This window comes from Acomys minous (genome assembly GCF_964271855.1).
Source record: "Acomys minous genome assembly, chromosome: 18".
NCBI classification, from domain to species: Eukaryota; Metazoa; Chordata; class Mammalia; order Rodentia; family Muridae; genus Acomys; species Acomys minous.
Genome location: NC_140501.1, coordinates 34,027,015 through 34,049,544, shown reverse-complemented (window position 1 = coordinate 34,049,544; position 22,530 = coordinate 34,027,015). Strand labels below are relative to the sequence as shown.

Sequence of the window (22,530 nt, the reverse complement as noted above, 5' to 3'; positions counted from 1 at the left end):
CAAGTATATTTTTAAGACAAGATCAGAAATTTAGATAACTTCAAGAATTTTTAACAATTGCTACTCTAAAACTAATTCTGAGTGTTATAGGAATCTTCTAAACAACAAAATTATAATCAATTTTCTAAAACTATGAACTATCATTGATATAAAATTGATAAACTGTATGCTCATTGCTCCTTAATAAGTCATCAAAGCTAAAATTGAGCTTTGAATTCAGAAAGAAAAGAAAATACCCATCATTTTATGATGTCTCAGATGCTTTGCCCAATATAATTTTTATAATATAACAGAGTGTGGAGCTTTACAAAGGTTTATCTTTTATTGTATGGGGAGAAAAGAGAGACGTGACAAGAACAGTGAGGAGAGAGCTGGAGAAGGGGAACCAGACTAAAAAGGACGAAAGACAAGAGAACGGAAGCAATTCAGTTTTCATCAAAGTGGGTACCTTTGCAATGTTGATGATTAACTAGAAACTGAAAGGTGTTAAGAACAAGGGTAACCAGTAGACAGCGGCAGCACTGTCCAAGGCATCCTTGGGAACCCTTCCAGCAGCATGTACTTCCCATGGCATCAGAACTAGGGCAAAGGTACAACCAAGCTGGTAGAGTCTTAGTCCCATACTCATTGTAATACAAGTTGTTACCAACTTAATAGGATCAAGATGAGTGGTTCTCAGCTTTCCTAATGCTGCAACCCTTTAATACAAGTCCTAATGTTCTGGTGACTCCCAATTATAAAATTATTTTTATCACTACATTATAACTGTAATGTTGCTATTGGTATAAATTATAATGCAAATATCTGTGTTTCCTGATGGTCTTAGGTAACCTCTGTGAAAAGGCTGTTTGACCCCTAAGGGGTAACAATCCATAGGTTGAGAACCGTTGATCTAGAATCACCTAGTATACACACCTTTGAACTTGTCAGTAAGCAGCTGTTTCTAGACTGCTTTAACTGATATGGCAAGATACATACTAAAGATGAGCAGCATAAGTCTATAACACCAGGTCCTGGACCAAATAAAAGGAAGAAGGAACAGCCCTTTCCTGCTCCCTCTCTCCCTCCTCTTGTGATGCTAAGTTCTCAGTTGAAAAATCAATGTGCAGGTGAGGCCCATCATTCTATCAGATGGCTCCTCAAGTGAATAAAACGATGAAAGGAACATGCATGCCTTTTCCATCCCTCTCATTCCTCACACTCTACCCCAGCTTCTTGATTGAGAATCCAGTGTGAACAGTGCTAGCTGCCCCGTACTTTTGCAGCCATGACTTCTGCACCATGGCCGATCCCATTCTTAATCTGTGATCCACAACAAACAATTGCGATTGTCAAGGGTTTTGTCACAGAAAAATGTGAAAACTGTGAAAGTGTAAAATCCAATGGAAAGCTACACAACATCCACTCTAAACGGCTATTCTAAAAGCATAGAAGGTCACTGAAATGTGTAGACTTTCGCTCTGGTTATTTTTGCAGTATGTGTGAATATTTATTTATTTGGTGTGAGGTGTTTATTTTTAGTTTTTTGTATAAAGAGCTTTATAAAAATTAATTAACGCTGCCAGGCAGTGGCACACGCCTTTAATACCAGCATTTGGAAGGCATAGGCAGGCAGATCTCTCTGAGTTCCAGGCCACCCTGGCCTACAGAGCAAGTTTCAGGACAGCCAAGGCTACAAAGGGAAACCTTGTCTCCAATAAATAAATGAATGAATGAAAAACAAAGAAAGAAACGGAAGTTTAAAAGTCCCAAAGTAAACAAAACTCAGCAGTAGGTAGGAAAGATGAAAATCCCTGTTTCATTCCCTGACTGCTCTAAATGTAGGTCATAGAACATTATGAGTGGGGAAGCTAATGTTGTCACAGGAAAAGAAATATAAAAATAAGCTCAAGAGAAAGAGCCTACAATATCTCAAGTATGGAATACAGATAGGCATGAATTGTTAGCCATCTTGAATCATCAACAATGTATCAAATTTAACTCCAGTATGTCCCAGAGGCTGTTAATATAACCTAAGAAAGAAGCAAAAACATTAATTCATATGAAGCAGTTCTTGTATTCTGGAAGAAATCCATTCCTGTAGTATGATCTGGACATGCCTAGCCTCAGATGCAAATGTTACACTCACTCACTCAGATAGGGTGATTTTTTTTAATGGTACTATAATTTGAAATTTCCCCATTTTCCTTTGGTCTAATATTATATCAAAAGTCCAGCCAGGCAGTGGTGGCACACACCTTTAATCCCAGAACTCAGGAGGCAGAGGCAGGAGGATCTCTGAGTTCCAGGACAGCCTGAAACTCATTCCAGGCCAGCCAAGGCTACAGAGAGAAACCCTGTCTTGAAAAACCAAAAACAAAACAACAAAAAGGATTATATCAAAAACCATTTGGTTAAAATATTATCTAATAATAAATTTTACAAGTATGGCAATAAAAATTGTTTAAGGAGACATTTAATAACAATAAAGAACAATGTCATTTAGGATGACAATTACAGTCAACATAAAAAGGATCGTTAATGCTAGGAGAAAGGAGCTAAGAATGTTTGATATAAAAAATAATTCTGAGCTTTGAGTTATAATGCAGCTAGTGTAGAAATCAACTAGTCTTTTCCCTCTAGGCCCCAATTTACAAACCAAGAAAAGGGAGAGAAACAAGATCAGTAGCCACGTGCCTTGATGTGCCTTTGTTCAAATGAATTCATTTTCTCTTTCATTGCCAACAACAACAAACAGAATTTCTAATTTCAGTCTAAACTATGATGAACCCACATGGGTGATCAAAATGAGAAATAGATTCTTGCAGTTTGCTAGAACTTATAGATTTATAATTGATGACAAATATACTATATTCAGAAGGAGTGCAACTCTTGCTTTACATTTTGACATGGTATAGAAAATTTACAAACGTTTTTCAAAAGCTCTTTGGGGTTCATCTATGTCCCAATGTTCAATATATTATTTTAAACCAGGACAATTTGTCACACATATCTTTAAGCTAAATGTTAAAAAGGCAAGATGGCCATTAACTGCTTATATGAACAACAGAGCAGAATTGTTAAAACTTTGTTTTCTCTAGCTCGCACATACAAACACAACAGTACTCACCACAACGGCAAACTGCTCAGGGTCACATAAGTTGTTATAGTCACTCCTAAACTGGGACAATGAACTCAATTGCTCTTCATCAGGAAGGTGCTTTATTAAGTTCTAAAAATGAAAACCAAGAAAAAGTACCTTCAGTATAGGCAGCTCTCGAAGTTTGGGAAAATCAGTCAGTAAACTGTGGAAAGGCAACCAGTGAAGAAAATTAATCTTATGTCTTCCAGATAACCTCCCTTATCCTAAGCCTTAAGCAACAGGCCGCTCAGCTTGGAAACAGTCAATTTTACTTTCCTCTCTCCCAGAGTTATTATATATTCAAATCAAGCCCTACTGAATATTTATTTGATTAGCTTATAATTGAGAAAGGAGAACTCAACCTATACCAAAGGAACAGCTTTCTCACCTGGATAAATATGATCCATTACATTTCAGCTTTAGGGAATTGAATGTCAAAAATCTCAGGCAAAGCCAAACATATTTCAGTACTTTACTCTGGGGGATCAAAGAAATCATAAGTTGCTACTGAAGCCAGGAGAAAGAATAGGAAAGGAAGGGAATTTTAATGCAGTGCTTACGAGGTTTAACCAGAAGGATCATGTTTTAATAATAAAAACTGAAAGTACCTTTAAAAGTAAGTTTTCTGATGGGGAGGAAATGTGTAGAGGCAGTGGAGACAGAGGATGAGGACACTGTGGATGAAGTGGCTATGCCTGAATCTACTACGGTCTTGAATCCATGGGTTCCTTCAGCTGCTAAGTCCCTTCTGCCATGTATACCACACATTTAACACAACACTTTAAACATAAAACAAGCATGTCAACAAAGAGCTGGCTATTCCTGATGGAACTTAAGCAACTAAGCAATCCCATGAACAAAACTTAATCTAAGCCTTTATAACGAAATATAGAGGTATAAGAGCGTTAGTATACTAACGTTAAAATTAAGAGTAAACAGAAGGCTGTACATAGTCACAGCTCCAAATCATGTCTGCAGACTCCAAGCAAACCCAAATTCAAGCAAAAACAACAACAGGCTCTGCAACATGGTATGCATGTCTCTTGGCAGAAACAAAAACTGCCCAAGGTATTATTGGTTTTAAATAGTACTGGAGGGTGTTATAACTCAAAAGTAGTTACATCAAAGAACATGCCATGAGTTCACTAAGTACCTCTGGATAAAACCTTGGTTGACTGAATAAAACAAACAAACAACAAAATGTACAGAAAAATGAATTCACTTCTAATCCTAGCAAGGTGAATACAAACATTAAAGATATATGATTTTTCCACTTAAATACAAATTTCTCATATTGAAAATGCCTGACACTAAAAGCCTGTTTGCTATTTTTATCTCTTTCCTTCTGCTCAAGTTGCAGCTACATTATCAAGTTCTGTATTAAAGGTGCCACTCAGATTCTTAGGACTCTTTAACAATGTTTATCATATCTCAGTAAATACTTGGATTTTATTTTCATCAAAATTTTACAAATTTTCACTTTAATGTTGACGTGTTTTAATAAGAAAGACACAGGACTTGTAGGACTTCAAGCTAAACCTTCCTCTGCCCAGGAACACTGTATGAACACAGTTTACCATTAGAGCTCACAGTACATTGCAAGCAAGACAACCACTACATTATTCAGTTACCCTCTCATCTCTATGTCTATGGCTTAAGTCTTCACTTAAGTGCCTTTGGCAGAAAACACATGAAAATTATGTTCTGCTACTCCAATCTCTAGTTCTCAACAATCTAAGCGAAGCTATGCCTCTCTTGCATTATCACCATACATGTAAATGCCATTACTGCTGGCAAAATTAAAAACTAAAATTAAAAAAAAATAAACTTGCAGGAAGGTGGAGTCTCTGACACTCATACATTGGACAAAGCATAGGAAGTCGTATGGAATGGTGCAGGGAATGATAAAGGACATGAAGATGACAGGAGAGCCGCAAGAAGACCAACAGAGCCAACTAACCAGGGCCCAGAGGGACTTGTGGAGGCTGAAGCCTCAACCAAAGACTATGCATGGACTGGTCCTAAGCCCCCCACATAGATATGGCCAAAAGGAAGCTCAAGCTTCATGTGGGTGCCCTAGTAAGGGGGAACTGGGGCTCAGACATTGACTCTGTTGCCTGCTTTTTCATCACTTCTTTTCGAAGGATTGCCTCTCCAGGTCACAGAGGAGAGGATGTGCCCAGTCCAGGTGAGACTTTATGAGCTGGCATGGGAAGGGTGCTTCCCTTTTCTGAGAAATGGGAGGGGGTGGAAAGGGAGGGAGGGTGGAACTGGGGTAAAGGAGGGAGGGGTCTAAGTTTGGGATGTAAAGTGACCATATTAATTAATTAAATTTTAAAAAGAAAAATTTGTTAACTATCTATAAAAAAATAAAATAAAACGGTGTCCAACAGTGTGGCATAAAAACTAACAGACTTCTGACATAGTTCATATGCATTGCATGTTAAAGTGAAGTGAAAGTACACAATGACACCAAAAATGGTTATTACAGCCATGTCTTGCTTCTAAACGCAACTAAAACCAGGAAAAATTTTAAATTAAATATAAGACTTCAAATAACATGAAATTCTCATTTTATAATGAATAAATGAAAGCCTTATATATATCCAGTTTTTTTTTTCAGTTTTCAACTCATGCACTGCCTTTATGTTTATTAAACATTTTACAAAGAATAATACCACTTAGACCCAGGAAATGCTTGTTTACTCACCCAGAATCTATGTAAATATCTGTTTACACTGCTACAGGAATTAAAACTACAGTAGTGAATCAAAGGTACCATCACCACCATTAAATTGGGGTGAATATCTTGGGGCATCTCAGTGTCCTGTGTGTGTGTGTGTGTGTGTGTGTGTGTGTGTGTGTGTGTGTGTGTGTGTGTGTGTGTGTGTGTGTGTGATGGGGGCTGGGGAGGAAGGGGGGGACCAGATGGGTTCATGCAAAGGAGGAAAGATAAAAGGTCCTAGGTAAAAGAGGAAGACAGCTTCCTGATACTGAAAAAGACAAAACCAAGATTCTTCCCAGCACTCTACCAAAGAAATCCAGACCTGAAACCCTGAGCAGCTGAAAACAATGCTAGACTTCTTTTTGACAGCAATGCAAGACAGTGCATTTCATATTGTAAGCTGTTGTTGAACTCGAGGTGAGTTGTGGTAACAGCCAAAGGAAACTAGAACATTAAGAAATTATATGAAGCTGAACCTGCAGTGGACGTTAATTAAAAAATGCAAATGACCTTTTTCTTTCTCTAGTCCACAGAATGCACACAATTATCGAAAACATCCATGTAATCAAGTTAAAAGCTACTCTGTAAATATTTAACAAACTCATTACAAGATATACAAATATGTATTATTTAGAAAAATTTTCTTTAAGGAACTAGGCATCTGCTCTCAGCAAGAAGCTACATACACAATAAACAGCAAAGAAGAAAATATAGTTAATAATAATAACGATGCATCAGGGGGAAAAGTAGTGCTTAAAGGAAAGCTGTAGATTTGGGTAGTTTATGAGACTGTGAGACTCAGGGTACAAATGTCAAATAAGACTGAATGTCACCCGGACGACAAATGGGAGGCAGAAGAGGTAAAACCTGAAACTTCTAGAAGTATCAGTTATTGAAAGACAAAAACATCCATGAAGTTTAACCACTGTTCACACTAATACTCTTAAGGCGCCCACCCCTTCAGTCCCCTATGGTGTCCAACAAGGCCTCACACTCTGGACTCTGCAGTTCCCTGCCTCAGCCCCACAGAGCACAGAGATCATATGCAAAGGACATTACACTTGGCTTGTTAGTTTACTTACCCTGCCATTATTTATAGTAAGTATTATTGCTTACATTTTACATATAAATATGCTATTACTATAATAATAATAATAATAATAATAATAATAATAATAATAATAATTGTATTCTTGCAAGTGTATTCTTGTCAGACCACAAAATGGTAAACTGAATCATTTCTCTCATCACATGATGTGTTTTGATTGGCCAACTCCACATTCTGTCAAGCGTTACATACTAGACCCTTTGTATAATTTTGTTTCAACTGACTTCCACTAAAAAACACTAAGGTCAAGACACATTTTTCAGAATTTTCTAGCCTTTGGAACAAATATGAGGACCTTACAAGCAAGCTTTAGGTTCTCTAGTAGCACAGTGATGCCAAGAAGGGTTGCATGGAAAGCAAACAACAGGAAACACGCTCCTTCACTCAATTTTACAAAATCATGATTCAACAGCATAAGCCAATGACAAGCACATTTGGCCAAGGCTATAAAACAAATTTAAATTAACATGCCACTAGTCTTAACTGTAACAAAAAACAAAAACATGAATGTAAAATTAAACTATTTGCCTTCAGAAAGAATCATTTAAAATAATTGAAATGTAATCATTTTGATAGCATTATATTTAGTTTGCAGTTAAGGGAAGAGGCAGAGTTTTATCTCCTGGCAATGCAGAAGTTATGCTCAAACTAATTATGCAGCAATGATTTTCCAGTTGAATGATTTGGGCTAAGAATTTTGCTTCACTTACAGATTACTATTTAATGAGAAGTTTGCAATGAAATATTGGAATTTAAACTGTGTCTGCTTGTTTACCTGAATCATAGACTCTGACAACTGTGTTTCATCCACTTCCAATATCATCATCTTGATTTTCTCATATGGTACCCGAAAGGAGGTCAGTAAGATTGCTGGGGGGAAAAAAAGGGAGGGAGAGGTCATAATGTAAAAACTAATAACAAGATGTGAGAGGTAATATCTACATAAAATAGGAGTGATGCACACATTTAATAGAATTGATGTAGTTGAATAATATTATATTACATACACACACATCCCACAGAGAAAGAGACACAGCATGCATATGTATGTATGCATGTGTATGTATCTATGTATGTACGTATGTATGTATAAATATATATGTTCTCCACAGGTTTGAGCTGTTGCACAAGTACCCATCCTGGTTTCCTAAGTAGGATTCAGGGCTAACTTTTAAATCCTTACTTGCCAACCATTGGAACAGTTTCAATTTTCAAGAGACTTAAAACAAAATATTTTTGATAAGTTATAAAAACCATCATATTGTAAGAAAAATGATAAAAATCCAGGGATATGCACTTAATATTTCTCTATCCAGATGTTACTGCCTTGTATAGTATTTTCCAGCATTACTAAATAGTTAAACGAAACCATTAAGAAAACAGCTAAGCAATACACTCTCACTTTACAAGTACTAGCAGCACTACACTATTCAGAGGCACTGGAAAAAATGTTAGAGAAATAGATTTGCACTTAACTAACTCTGAAACTTTTTCTCTGTTCACATGGTATTTTGGGGTTTTTTTTCCTTTTTAATAATTCATTCATATTACATCTCATTTGTTATCCCATCCCTTATATCCTCCCATTCCTCCCTCCTGCTTTCCCGCTACTCCCCTCCCCTAAGACTGTGACTGAGGGGGACTTCCTCCCCCTGTATATGCTCATAGGCTATCAAATCTCTTCTTGGTAGCCTGCTTTTCTTCTTCTCTGAGTGCCACCAGGCCTCCTCGTCAAGGGGACGTGGTCAAATATGGGGCACCAGAGTTCTTATGAAAGTCAGTCCCCCCAACTCTCCACTCAACTGTAGAGAATGTCCTGTCCATCCGCTAGATCTGAGTAAGGCTGCGAAGTTTACTGCACGTATAGTTCTTGGCTGGTGCCATAATTTGAGCAGAACCCCTGAGCCCAAATCCACCTGTCGCAATGTTCTTCTTGTAGGTCTCTAGGACCCTCTGGATCCTTCTATTTCCCCATTCTCCCATGCTTCTCTCACCTAAAGTCCCAAGAGGATGTCCTCCCCTGTCCTACTTTCCTGATAAGTGAAGACTTTCGTGGGACATGCCCCTTGGGCTAATATGCAGATATAAGTGAGTATATATCATTTGACTCTTTCTGTTTCTGGGTTAACTCACTCAGTATGATCATTTCTAGTTCAATCCATTTGTCCACAAATTTCAAGAATTCCTTGTTTTTAATAGCTGAGTAGTATTCCATAGTGCATATGTACCACAGTTTCTTTATCCATTCTTCTATTGAGGGACACTTAGGCTGTTTCAATGTTCTGGCTATTATGAATAAGGCCTCTATGAACATGGTTGAGCATATGTTCCTGTTATGTGCTGGAGCTTCTTCTGGGTATATTCCAAGGAGTGGAATAGCTGGGTCTTGAAGAAGCCCTATTCCCAGTTTTCTGAGATAGCCCCAGATAGATTTCCAAAGTGGTTGTACTAGTTTGACTAACTCCGAAACTTTAAAAATTTTATTTTAGAAGAGCAATGTTAATTCATGATGAATTAACACAGATAAGGGATAATAATATATTACTGGGAGTTCCGATATTACATAGGTTTATCTGTAGATTTATTAATAGATGCATGGTTGTATATTGTAATAACTTTCATGGAGAGACTGCAATGTATATGCTATTATTTGCTGTGATTTAAATGGAATGCTTTTGCCAGTATACCCCCCCCCAGTATTCAACTGCCATGTTGCCACATTACAAACTGATGTCACTTCTCAGAAAGCCAAGGTAGTTCATTCATGCTTTTACTCTTGCTCTTAAAAGGCAGAGGAAGAATGATGGCAAATTTGAGGTCAGCTTCATCTAACCAGTGAAATCTATCTCAAAAGCAGACTTTTCTTGAACACCCTCATGACTTGAACACAATAAATCGTTATTATTAAGTTTTTTTTTTATTACAACACATGATTTTGGCCTAGAAACAATTGGATAAAAACACTCTTTATGACTCAAAGAAGGCTAAAACCACAAACGTTCTATTTTTTTACTTTATTTTATTTGCAGGTAATGTTATATATTTTTTTAATTTTTATTAATTTATTCATATTACATCTCAATGGTTATCCCATCCCTTGTATCCTCCCATTCTTCCCTCCCTCCCATTTTCCCCTTATTCCCCTCCCCTATGACTGTTCCTGAGGGGGATTACCTCCCCCTTGTATATGCTCATAGGGTATCAAGTCTCTTCTTGGTAACCTGCTATCCTTCCTCTGAGTGCTACCAGGTCTCCCCATCCAGGGGTCATGGTCAAATATGAGGCACTAGAGTACATGTGAAAGTCATATCCCACTCTCCACTTCTAGGACCCTCTGGATCCTTCTACTTTGGTATTCTCCCATGATTCTCTCATCTAGAGTCCCAATAGGATGTCCTCCCCTCTGTCCCAGTTTCCTGGTAAGTGAAGGCTTTCGTGGGACATGCCCCTTGGGCTAATATGCTGATATAAGTGAGTATATACCATTTGACTCTTTCTGCTTGTGGGTTAACTCACTCATTATGATCACTTCTAGTTCAATCCCGAAATTTGTGGACAAACGTTCTATTTTTAACTCTTTCTCATTCTTGAGAACAAGGGCATATTCTATATTCTCACTATCAGCTTTATTTGTATATTTTTGATCCCAAGTAGTCACAAAATATGAACGATTATTATCAAAATTCTAAAAGCAGAAAAATAATAAGAAAATGGGTCCAAAATATCCAGATATTTATGGACTTGAAAGGGACCACTGGACCAGCATTATCTAGCCATATACATATTGACAATTGTGCGGGTGAGAATAAAATGCAACTATCATTAAATGCTGGTCGTTTGATTCTCTTAGTTTTAGTTCAATTTATGTATCACAGGAAGTTTGATTTTTCGGGTTAGCATTCTAACCTTTTTTTGTCAGTTATTGATGTTATAGACTGTGTTTTGCCAATAGAACTTATTGTTTCTCGGAAGGTATTGATAATTCTAAGGCGTCTCCTTAATCTCACTGAGTTATAGGTTTCAAAACTTTACAGTCTCAATTTGCTTGCTTCTAAAACTAAACTAGTTGTAGGAGAATAACTAAAAATATGTATTGACAACAGAAGAGATAAATCAATGCATCAAACAAGCTCCTCTCTGGATAGGGAAGGACCTCCTGGGGACAATGGGCAAGAACTCCTTTCTAATAACATGACAAAAGCATGCACAATTGATGAACTTAAGATAGAAGGCAAAAACAGATGGGGATATGGAGATATGCCTTAATATACAGAGTTTTGCTTAATGGTTAACTACAAAAATAATTTTAAAACTACAATGGATAAGCAGAAAATTACAGAGAGAATCGCATAAAGGAATAATAAAGGAAAATGATAGGAACCTTCATAAGCAAGCAAATTGAGGCTGTGAATTGTCGAAACCTATCAAGACTGTAACTCAGTGAGATTATGAAAAAGCCTTGGAATTATCAATAGCCTCTAAGAAGTAATAAATTCTCTTGCAGAAAAATTGTCAACAGAATCAATAATTAACAAAAAAGGTTAGATAGAATGTTAAAGGGGGAAAAAAAAATCAAGCGATTGCTCTGATATATAATTTGAGAATTCAGAAAGAAAGAAGTTAGTTTTATGTTTCAGGAATTAAGAGAAGGAGACAGTCCTGAATTATCTGAAAATATCTAAAATTTTAATCTTGAAAGCATTTTGTGAGTTTCTAAAAGGAAGGGAAAGAAATAATCCAGGAAGAAATAAAATAAAAATGTGCATAAATAATGAAAGTTTGAAATATTGGGCATGGAAAAAGGGAAAATGATTTAAAAGAAAATTACAAAACATTTAGAAATTGAGTTTAAAAAAAAACTGAAGCAACACATAGATCAGACCTATGAGGAGGAAATGGTGACATGAAATATATAGGTACAGGCATACAAAATGCTTTACCAATCAGACAAATGGCAAACTACTTTCTTTAAACTTGGCTGAGTGTGTTGCTATCTAAAAGGCCCAATAGAAATACCAAATATAAACCACAAATACAATTAGCATATCTGAAAAGAAAATACTACAAGGTTTCAAGACCAGGTACTTATGAAGTTGTAAAACAGTAACCTTTAGGAAAGATTGGGGAAGAGTAAAAGGGCAGGAACTCCTACATCAAATGTGCTTTATCACACAGTCATGCAGACTCGATCACAACTCCCAGCAGGGACTCTGGGTTGCCAAGTGCCCTAGTAAACACCCACAGGACTTTGGTTATGAAATTACCTGGGAACTACATTTAGTAAAATGGGTGTCCCAATGTTTCCCAAGCACAGAATGAATCAATCCCAACAGTCAATGAATGAAATCCTACACTGCCATATGTGAACGCCCGAATGTGGTTTGATTTTATTTATGTAAACTTTGGTACTAGATGATACCGCACTTAATGTTTTAGAGCAGGCACATATTAACAGTCACAACAACAAAATGAAAGCTAGTGCTTTATTCAAGACTCAAGATGAGGAGGTTACTTCGCATAGTGAGAGAGAGAAAATTGGAGATAGTTATAAGTGACCCTCTGAAGGAGCACCACTGTTTCCTTTAGCCATAGTTCTCAATCCTTTAATATTATCATATACTTTATAAGCCCCTAAGTACAATTAATATACATCACAACAAGACGGCTGGCATAACCTTAAATGAATAGTAGGAAAGGAAAATGTTTTGACCTTGGTTCCACTCCAAGTGTTTCCTTGAAAAATAGTGGTCACTGTCCAGACTATACTCAATTTGGGCTTCAATAACTCAAGACTGTTTTTAAACAGAAAAAAACTCTAGCCACAGCTATCCTTTTAATGCAATTAGAGGCTGCTAAAGCACTGTGGTGTTTAACTCAGAACACTTGGGTATAATCTGAAAGGGTAATAATAATAGTATAATGGATTATATCCAAATATGTTGTGGTGTAGATTCTGGATCTTTTGGGTGAATGCTTTTATAAAGCATTGTTTCTCAATTAAATGACTTAGAATAAATACCCTCTACCTAGAGCAATCAATAGGAACAGGATCCTTCTCTATGGCAATAATGTAATTTTGTAAGCTACAGGCAGGAATGCACATGTATTTTGGATATGTTATGCACATGCCATACACACACACACACACACACACACACACACACACAAACACATACAACATCTATTGATTATTGTAAGAATAAAATGTGTAATTCAAGTTTTGAACTGATAATCCACCCAAGGTCCCTACCTATAATGTCAATCCTGATAGGTATTTGGTGGATTGTAATAAAAGTAAAATAACAATTATGTAAGTTTCACAGACAATCAGTAATGATTACTACAGGCTGTTGACTACCTCTGAGTACATGACATTTTAGTACATGCTCTGTAATTTACAACAAATAAACAATTCTGTCCAAAAACTCCATTATCCAACTTTGGAAAGAATACTTAAGACTAAATTATCACAGCTGATCAATTCAGAAAGTACCGCATTCAAGAATTCCTTAGAGAACCGTAAGAAAGGTTGTTTTAAGTCAAGACTAACAATTTAAATGCAGGATTTGAAGGTTTTCAAAACATAATTACCTTTCAGAGATAACAGAGTATAACTTGGACAAACATCCAATTAGTTAATTCAGTGTCTCAATTTGAGACAATATTTCTTCACTGAGGAAATGCCCATATATGCAAGTCATATTTAAAAGCCAAAATTTCAGTAATGTAGTATGCATGCACAAAAATATCATTTCCAACTGAGGGACAAAGAGAACAAAACCAAACACAAACAAACAAAAAAAACCCACAATAGAGGAACTAGCCTACATAATCTAATCATCTTATTACAAGGATGGATAACTCTGAAAGAGGCCAAACCACCAATTAAATGCTTCCACCTAGAAGTGATATCATCTCTGTTACATATTCACAGGTTCAAGCATGTCAGAAGACAATACCGATATAAAGCAGGCAAAGCTATGCAAGCAATTTACACTTAGAAAAGCAGACTGGATATCAGCCAGTAGCGCGATGTCATCATAGTAGGCATGAAGATCTAATCTTAGCCTGTAGAGTAGAAAGAGTTACTGGCTGCCATGGGAAGTATGGAGTGTCATTTCTGAAACTTTCAAGGCCACCTTCTCATATAACACTCCTTAACCAATGGCATGGAGCAGGATTCTCTGCTTGGCGAACTGTTTGGTTCCAACACGTGCTAAAAGCTCACTTGAGGCATGTAACAACTGAGAAGCACACTAATAGCCATGTTAACACTCCTCAGCTCTCTAGATTCTTCACATTATATCTCTCTTGCATCTCCAGAAAGTATTACACCCAGGTCAGACTATCTCAGCTGCAAGCAGCACTCTCTTTGATGCATTTAAAATGCAGTAAGAAATGAATTAGGAACAAAATTATTTCCTTCTCTCATAATAATTCAGCCAGGAAGACAATTGAGCACTAGGTATTTAGCTCCTGTAACAGTAATTAAATCTAAAATATTTCCATCGGTGCTTCTGAGGAAAAGGCTTTGAGTTGCTCAGGTGGGATAATAGAATTCATTTTACTCCTCATCCTTAGTTCCATTAATATTCTAACTGCTGTCCTGCATGATCAACTGTCACAAATAATAGATATTCAGAGGGGTAAAAGAATAGATAGATTACAGCCTCCTTTACCAAAGTGTGATGTCATCACCTGAATTTCTCTCCTTTAATATGTGAAAAAGGAACTTTAAAGAGCAGGTCCTTCGGTATTTGTGGGAGACAGAATTTCATCTTAAATCATTTTCTTATTTTCTAGTACACATTAATCTTTTCAAGAACTTAATCTTGTAATTTGCATGAAAGAGAGTTATATCTGAATTTGGTATTCAAGTCAAGAAAATAAAATAATGGAAAACAAGACACAAAATTAGCAGATTCCAAGAACAATCCACAGGGCCTTCATACTTTAGGGCGCTATTCATATGTGATACTTACATAGGTTCTGAGCAACTTTAGGATCTAGAAATTTAAGTTCCTTAATTCTTTTCTTAATAACTTTCTTTTCCTCAAAATCATTTATATTCCTTTTCTCTGTAAGACAAAAGAGAGATTTATATTAGAATTAGTATGACCTTCAAGGGCAAAATAGCAGGAAACGAACTTTTTCCATCAAAGATGTTAACAGGTATGTACTCTAAATTACACAGTGATAAAAATAAAATATTATCATTGACCACCCACGACTTACACTGCTTCAGGGAGGCACTGGTGGCTCTTAGGCTTGAAAAACTACTAAGAGCAGTTATCTATGACTGAAACGGATAGCGCTGGTAAAGCAGTTATGCTGTGGAGAGTGACACCATGGGGTATGAAGGCATACATAGTAAGAGCATTTCAGTGGGATAAGAACACAGATAACAGCAGTTTATAGACTTAATTTACATAGGGTTAAGAAGTGATCTCAAGAATACTAAACAAAAATACACATAGCTACTTTATGTTTCATTTAGCATGTCTATTTAAAAGTACGAATCTATTTCAGTAACTATTCACTTAATACAATATTCTACATAAACAACATGTGTTTCTGTTGTGAATTTTATTCGTCCTAAGGGAATACAAATTATACTTACTTACTGCATAAACACAGCACTGATATTATCATACGTTTAGTTTCAATCTTTTGTTGTAATAAGGAAATGTATGGTTTTCCTCATCTTTCCTGCTCTACAGCCAAAGGATGAGAGATGCACTGAAAGATGGAGTGAGAAGGATCCATTTTCCACAGAAAATAACAGAGGTACAACATACAAGGTGGGAAGAGTTGATGGTAATGCAATACACATAAGTCTACTTAGCCAGAAAGATACATATAGACACCAAACAAAAACATCCATTTAGAAGTCAAAAGTTTTCTATTTTCTTAACTTAAAAGGAGGGAGATAGCTGGCTACTTCCAGTCAGTGGGAAAGCAGGAAATGATTTAGTTAAGTGACACGGAGAAAACAGCAGGTAGTTGGTATGCTTCAAGTCCCCACTGCAATGAGAGGAAGGCAACTGTTTTCATAGGTGAGGCACTGGGACTCTCTGGTCAGAAGGGAAAGAGGAAGTCCCTAAGTCCTGGTACTGCTTGTGCAGACTGCTAAAGAGTCAAAGGCCCCTTTCACATCTTTCTCTGGCTCCCTGACTCTCCATGTAAGCCTTCTCGTTCTCACAGATTTCACAAAATGTCCTTCATAGAGCCAGGCAGAGGCTAATGACATTCTCCAGACTAAAAATTCTGTGGTACATGAGCTTCTATTCTGTATAAGTCACACAGCTTCCATTATTTTGTTATAGAAATGGGAAACAGACTAATACAACAATAAAAATGATTCACTACAGAAGAATATTAATAAAGGAAAGCAATCATTGAGTAGGTCCCTGAAGCAGAGTGCTTGCCATGGTGACACCTTTCGCATCTCAGCCCTGTCATGTGCAGGCCCTGGTCCTACAGATAAGAAACACCACCCTCTAAGAGTGAGAAGAGTGACATGAGTTGATAACTGTTTTCAGATAACCGTCCAGGTGGCACAGAGACATGAGGAATGGGTTCAGAGTGCAGCACAATGTAGCCCCAGCACTGAAGCAAGCACACAGGGGACTACACATCCTGCGGGGAGCCTGCATCTCTAGCCACACAAGCTCACCTTCACTGAAAGACTGGATGTTTTTCCTGGATAACATCCATCTCTTAGACACACAAGGTCAGATTACTGGGACCATCTACACTTGTGAGCTGGCCACTCTGTCATTAGAAGTCTGTGTGTAATCTCACTTCCTAGACATGCAAGGTAACACTCCATTTTTTCCATGAGAAGATTAAGACTGTTCAAAACAGTCCCTGATCACTAACACAGCATACACTGCATTTTATATGGGTTATATGTCAGAATTAAGTCAAAGATGACAAAACTTTCTTGGTCACCAAAGCCATGAACTGAGAAAGTCCTTTAAAATTACATCTTTACTTTATTCCTCTTCTATGGTCAAAGTTTCGAAAATAGGAGCAAAATTATATGAAGAATCTCCTTTCAAAATCTTTTCTTTCACACTAAATTTTCCATTAAAAATTATTGTTCCATGGTACAAGATAATACATCTTATTCCGGCCCATTCTCCATTATGTTCTAATCAGATTGATTTAAAAGGTGACCTTTGAGGAATTAGGTTTGCTATAAATTTTATCATAGAATTCATATAAATTTTTATCATACATTATTTCACTATTAAAAAACTAGACTATGCAGGTCAAAATGTGTTGGTAGTTAGAAGTAGAATAACATAAAAAGACAGTTTCTCTTTTCACAATGGAATATTTTACATAAGTATGTGCCATGTGAAATAGAATAATTTATTTGTATTGACTTTTGGATTAAATGTATACTATGCTGTTTTAAAACAAAGCATTGAAAATTTATCTAGCGCTCATTTAACTGGAATCATAAATTTTTGCATAATAAGCTTACAATCAGTTGCCATTTTAATTGCATAACTTCTGAACACAAGCAGCTGAATTAAAAGCAAGTTCTATCATACCAAGAGATGACAGTAAACTCAGCTCAATGACAGAAAAAAAGGTAACAATAAATAATATATTTAGGATATCAGGCAAGTGCAGTATTAACAGTATTCAAAGGAGCGTGATAGGAAGTGGGGAATGAGGTTCCTATGAAAGTCTTAAAGGACTGCTAATGTCTGTCTTCCTATTATTGATATTCTAAGAGGCTAATAAAGAATGCCAAAACGTCAGGAATTTCAAAAGCACAACAGTCAAAGTATATGAAATGCCATCTGTTCATCCTATAGAAATGGAAGCCTGACTGTGGAGATTATTTACAGGTGGTCAAAAAGAACTGTGCTGTGACCAGATCTGAGGTCAGGCCAGTGCACAACCCAACTGGCCTAGTCTGGCTTGAAAGAGCCATGTGCATTTCTCTAGTGTTCTGCAGCCAGCACACTAGAGGACGAAAACCCCCATTCTACTTGATGCAGTACCCCTCGCTCCACATGCTCACGGGGAGATTGTAGAGGAAGGTGAGTGGGCTTGAGGGAAGAAAGAGGAATACACAATGTCCAGAATACAATTACATGAATTCAGAGCTTTGGAAAAAAATTACATTTCAGGATGGAAAGTCACTTCACCCATCATAATCTCCCCAGTGAACAATAGCTTGCTATGGTTCAGTCTCTAATGTTTGGTGCAGGTGAAATGATTGACAGTTTTAAGGATTAGGATTTAAGAACAAAACAAACAGCTGAGAAAGGGGCCTCACACTATTGGTTGTTGTAATGTAACAACATGGTTTTATGTGAGATTTAGAAAACCCAGGTATAAAATATAAAACTCACAGGGGAAGGTGAAAAGACTTGTAATGAGAAACAAATGTACACACACACACACACACACACACACACACACACACACACACACACACACACACACCACAAGTTTGGTTTACAATACAACCTTGGAAACTAAGAAAATAGTTTGCTACTAAAAACCCTAATTGTATAAGTTGCTTTAGTCATATCTGATCTGTCAAACCTAATTTTAGTATTTCTAGGCACATAAACAAAATGGTATGAAACTAACTACACAGAAAACATTCAGAGAGGAATACATAGGCTATATCTTTGTTCAAATATTAATGTGTGCCTGCCATAACCAATCAGAATTTTTCTGGCAAAAGTAGTTTTTGACAATTCTAAGCTATAAGCTATACAATATTTAGAAAGAGTGGTTAAAGCACTAAATGGAATTTTATGCAAAAGATTATTTTATCTATGGCAATCAAAGGTACAGCAAATATATGCATATTTCACAGTATCTAACACTCTACTTCAGTAGTCAATGACAAAACCAAATAGCCTTGAAGGGCTTTACAGATCTTGCAAAGATAGGGAGAAGGAATTCATGACTTAAAGTTTTGCAACTATATATAGTGTTTTTTATTACTATATTTTATTGATAATATTCCTATTACATCTCAATGGTTATCCCATCCCTTGTATCCTCCCATTCCTCCATCCCTCCCACTTTCACCATATTCCCCTCCTCCCTCTGTATATGATCCTAGGGTATCAAGTCTCTTCTTGCTAGCCTGCTATCCTTCCTCTGAGTGCCGCTGGGCCTCCCGATCAAGAGAACATGGTCAAATATGGGACTCCAGAGTCCAGTTCACGTGAAAGTCAGTCCCCACTTTCCATTTAACTGTGGAGAATGTCCTGTCCATTGGCTAGATCTGAGTAGGGATTTGATGCTCACTGCACATGTTGTCCTTGGCTGGTGCCATAGCTTGAGCAGAACCCCTGGGCCCAGATCCGCCCATTAGGGTTCTTCCTGTAGGTTTCTAGGACCCTCTGGATTCTTCTATTTCCCTAATCTCCTATACTTCTCTTACCTAGAGTCCCAATAGGTTGTCCTCACCTCTATCCCGCTTTCTTGGTAAGTGAAGACTTTCATGGGACAAGCCCCTTGAGCTAGTGTGCAGTTATAAGCGAGTATATACCGTTTGAGTCTTTCTGCTTCTGGGTTAACTCACTCAGTATGATCATTTCTAGTTCAATCCATTTGTCCAGAAATTTTGGAAATTCCCTGTTTTTAATAGCTGAGTAGTACTCCATAGTGTAAATGTAACACAGTTTCTTTATCCATTCTTTTACTGAGGGACACTTAGGCTGTTTCCAAGTTCTGGCTATTATGAATAAGGCTGCTATGAACATGGTTAAGCATATGTCCTTGTTGTGTGCTAGAGCATCTTCTGAGTATAGTGGAATACAGTGTTTTTTAAAACCATTGTAACATGTTTATAGATTACTATGAAAGCTATGAGAACCATCTTGATACAAACAATGTTACCAATATCTCATTCTCCCTCTTTCCTGCTCTCTTCCTCACCCCCCACCACCCCTACCTTTCACAATGTTGTTGCTATTTTGGCTAGGATTTGTATCATTTGTTTGTTGAATAAGATCTCACTATGTAGGAATGGCTGCCATGGTACTTGTTATGTTAAATACTTGAGCCTTAAACTCCTGGCAATCCTCCTGACTCACCATCCAGAGTACTGAGATTAGAGGTTTATTTCCCCTATTTGTTCATCTCTGTGTGAAATACACCAATGAAAATATTTTTAACAGTTGTCAAAACTCAACCATAGAAATGATCAACTCTATTCATCTGAAAATTATTTCACATACAACTTAAAAGGAAACAATAAATGAAGATGCCTGTTTGAATAAACAGCCTCCAATAATCATGGAATTTAGTAGCAGAAAAAAAAAAAGACAAAGTGTGTCCTGAATTTACATTAAATAACTTATAAATTAAAGTTGTTGTAAGGGAGAAAGAGCAAGCTGATGTCAAACTGTTCTGGGTGAGGTGAGGTGCAGATAAGGACTTGCTTGCTACAGAGGTCAGTTTTGATCATATAGATGTAAAGTCTGAGAGAAAATGGCAAAAGGTATTGGAGTTAAGAACCTCACTTGAAATTTGAAAATCTAAGGGAAATGGACGATTTTCTTGATCAATTTCACTAGCCAAAGTTGAGTGAAGAACAGATAAACAAGCTAAATGGCCCTATTTCCCCTACAGAAATTGAAGTAATCATTGATAGTCTCCCAACCAAAAAAAGCCCAGGGCCAGATGGCTTCAGTGCAGAATTCTACCAGACCTTCAAGGGCGAGCTAATACCGATACTCTTCAAGCTACTCCAAAAGATAGAAAGGGATGGAACATTACCAAACTCATTCTATGAGGCCATACTCATTGATACCTAAACCTCACAAAGACTGAACAAAGAAAGAGAATTTCAGACCAATTTCTCTGATGAACATCGATGCAAAAATACTAAATAAAATACTTGCGAAACGAATACAAGAGCACATCAAAGATATCATTCATCATGACCAAGTAGGCTTCATGCCAGGCATGCAGGGATGGTTTAATATACGGAAATCCATCAATGTAATCCACCACATAAACAAACTGAAAATAAAAAACCACATGATCATCTCTTTGGATGCAGAAAAAGCATTTGATAAAATCCAACACCCATTCATGTTTAAAGTTTTAGAGAGATCGGGAATACAAGGCACTTTCCTCAACATAATAAAGGCTATATATAGGAAGCCAATAGCCAAAATCAAAGTAAATGGTGAGATACTCAAGGAAATTCCTCTAAAATCAGGAACAAGGCAAGGCTGCCCACTCTCTCCATATCTTTTCAATATAGTACTCGAAGTTCTAGCCAGAGCAATAAGACAACATAAGGAGATCAAGGGTATTCAAATGGGAAAGGAAGAAGTCAAATTATCCCTATTTGCAGATGATATGATAATCTACATAAGTGACCCTCAAAATTCCACCAGAGAACTCCTACAGCTGATAAACACCTTCAGCAAATTGGCTGGATACAAAATTAACTCAAAAAAGTCTGTAGCCTTCCTATACACAAATGACAAGCTTGCAGAGGAAGAAATTAGGAAAACTACACCGTTCACATTAGCTACAAGCAATATAAAGTACTTAGGAGTTACTCTAACTAAGCAAGTGAAGGACCTGTTTGAAAAAAATTTCAAAACCCTAAAGAAAGAGATTGAAGATGACATGAGAAGATGGAAGGATCTACCTTGCTCATGGATAGGGAGAATTAACATAATAAAAATGGCCATCCTACCAAAAGCAATCTACAGATTCAATGCAATCCCTATCAAAATACCTACACAATTTTTTAAAGACACTGAAAGTTCAATTCTGAACTTCATATGGAAAAACAAAAAACCAAGAATAGCTAAAACAATCTTGTACAATAAAAGGTGCTCCAGAGGAGTCTCCATACCTGATCTCAAACTGTACTATAAAGCAATAGTAATTAAAACAGCATGGTACTGGCACAGCAACAGGCCGGTTGATCAGTGGAATCGAATCGAAGACCCAGATATGAATCCACACACATATGGTCATTTGATTTTTGACAAAGAAGCTAAATCCATTCGATGGAAAAGGGATAGCATCTTCAACAAATGGTGCTGGTCTAACTGGATGTCTATGTGTAAAAAAATGCAACTGGATCCATATTTGTCACCTTGTACAAAACTCAAATCCAAGTGGATTAAAGACCTCAACATAAAACCAGAGACACTAAGTCACTTAGAAGAAAAAATGGGAAAGAGCTTGGAACATATTGGCACAGGAGACAACTTCCTGAACAGAACACCAACAGCCCAGGCATTAATGTCAACAATTAATAAATGGGACCTCATGAGGCTGAGAAGCTTCTGTAAGGCAGGAGACACTGTAAAGAGAACAAAGCGACAGTCTACAGACTGGGAAAAGATTTTCACCAACCCTATGTCTGACAAAGGTCTAATATCCAAAATATATAAAGAACTCAAGAAATTAAATACCACCAAACCAAATAACCCAATCGAGAAATGGGGCTCAGAACTAAACAGAGAATTCTCAACAGAGGAATATCAAATGGCTGAGAAACACTTAAAGAAATGCTCAACCTCCTTAATCATCAGGGAAATGCAAATCAAAACA

At 36.9% G+C, this 22,530-nt stretch overlaps 1 protein-coding gene across 3 annotated transcripts in view; it reads right to left on the bottom strand.

Moving 5' to 3' along the window:
* The window catches only part of DIAPH3 (diaphanous related formin 3), a 454,594-nt gene that overhangs the window by 234,476 nt on the left and 197,588 nt on the right, over nt 1-22,530 (bottom strand). For all 3 annotated transcript variants that reach the window (XM_084767928.1, XM_084767927.1, XM_084767929.1), the window contains 3 exons: nt 14,937-15,032; nt 7,730-7,824; nt 3,110-3,211 (listed from right to left, as the gene is read on the bottom strand). In XM_084767928.1, the coding sequence (XP_084624054.1) occupies nt 3,110-3,211; nt 7,730-7,824; nt 14,937-15,032 (293 nt within the window). The remainder of the gene's footprint in view (nt 1-3,109; nt 3,212-7,729; nt 7,825-14,936; nt 15,033-22,530) is intronic.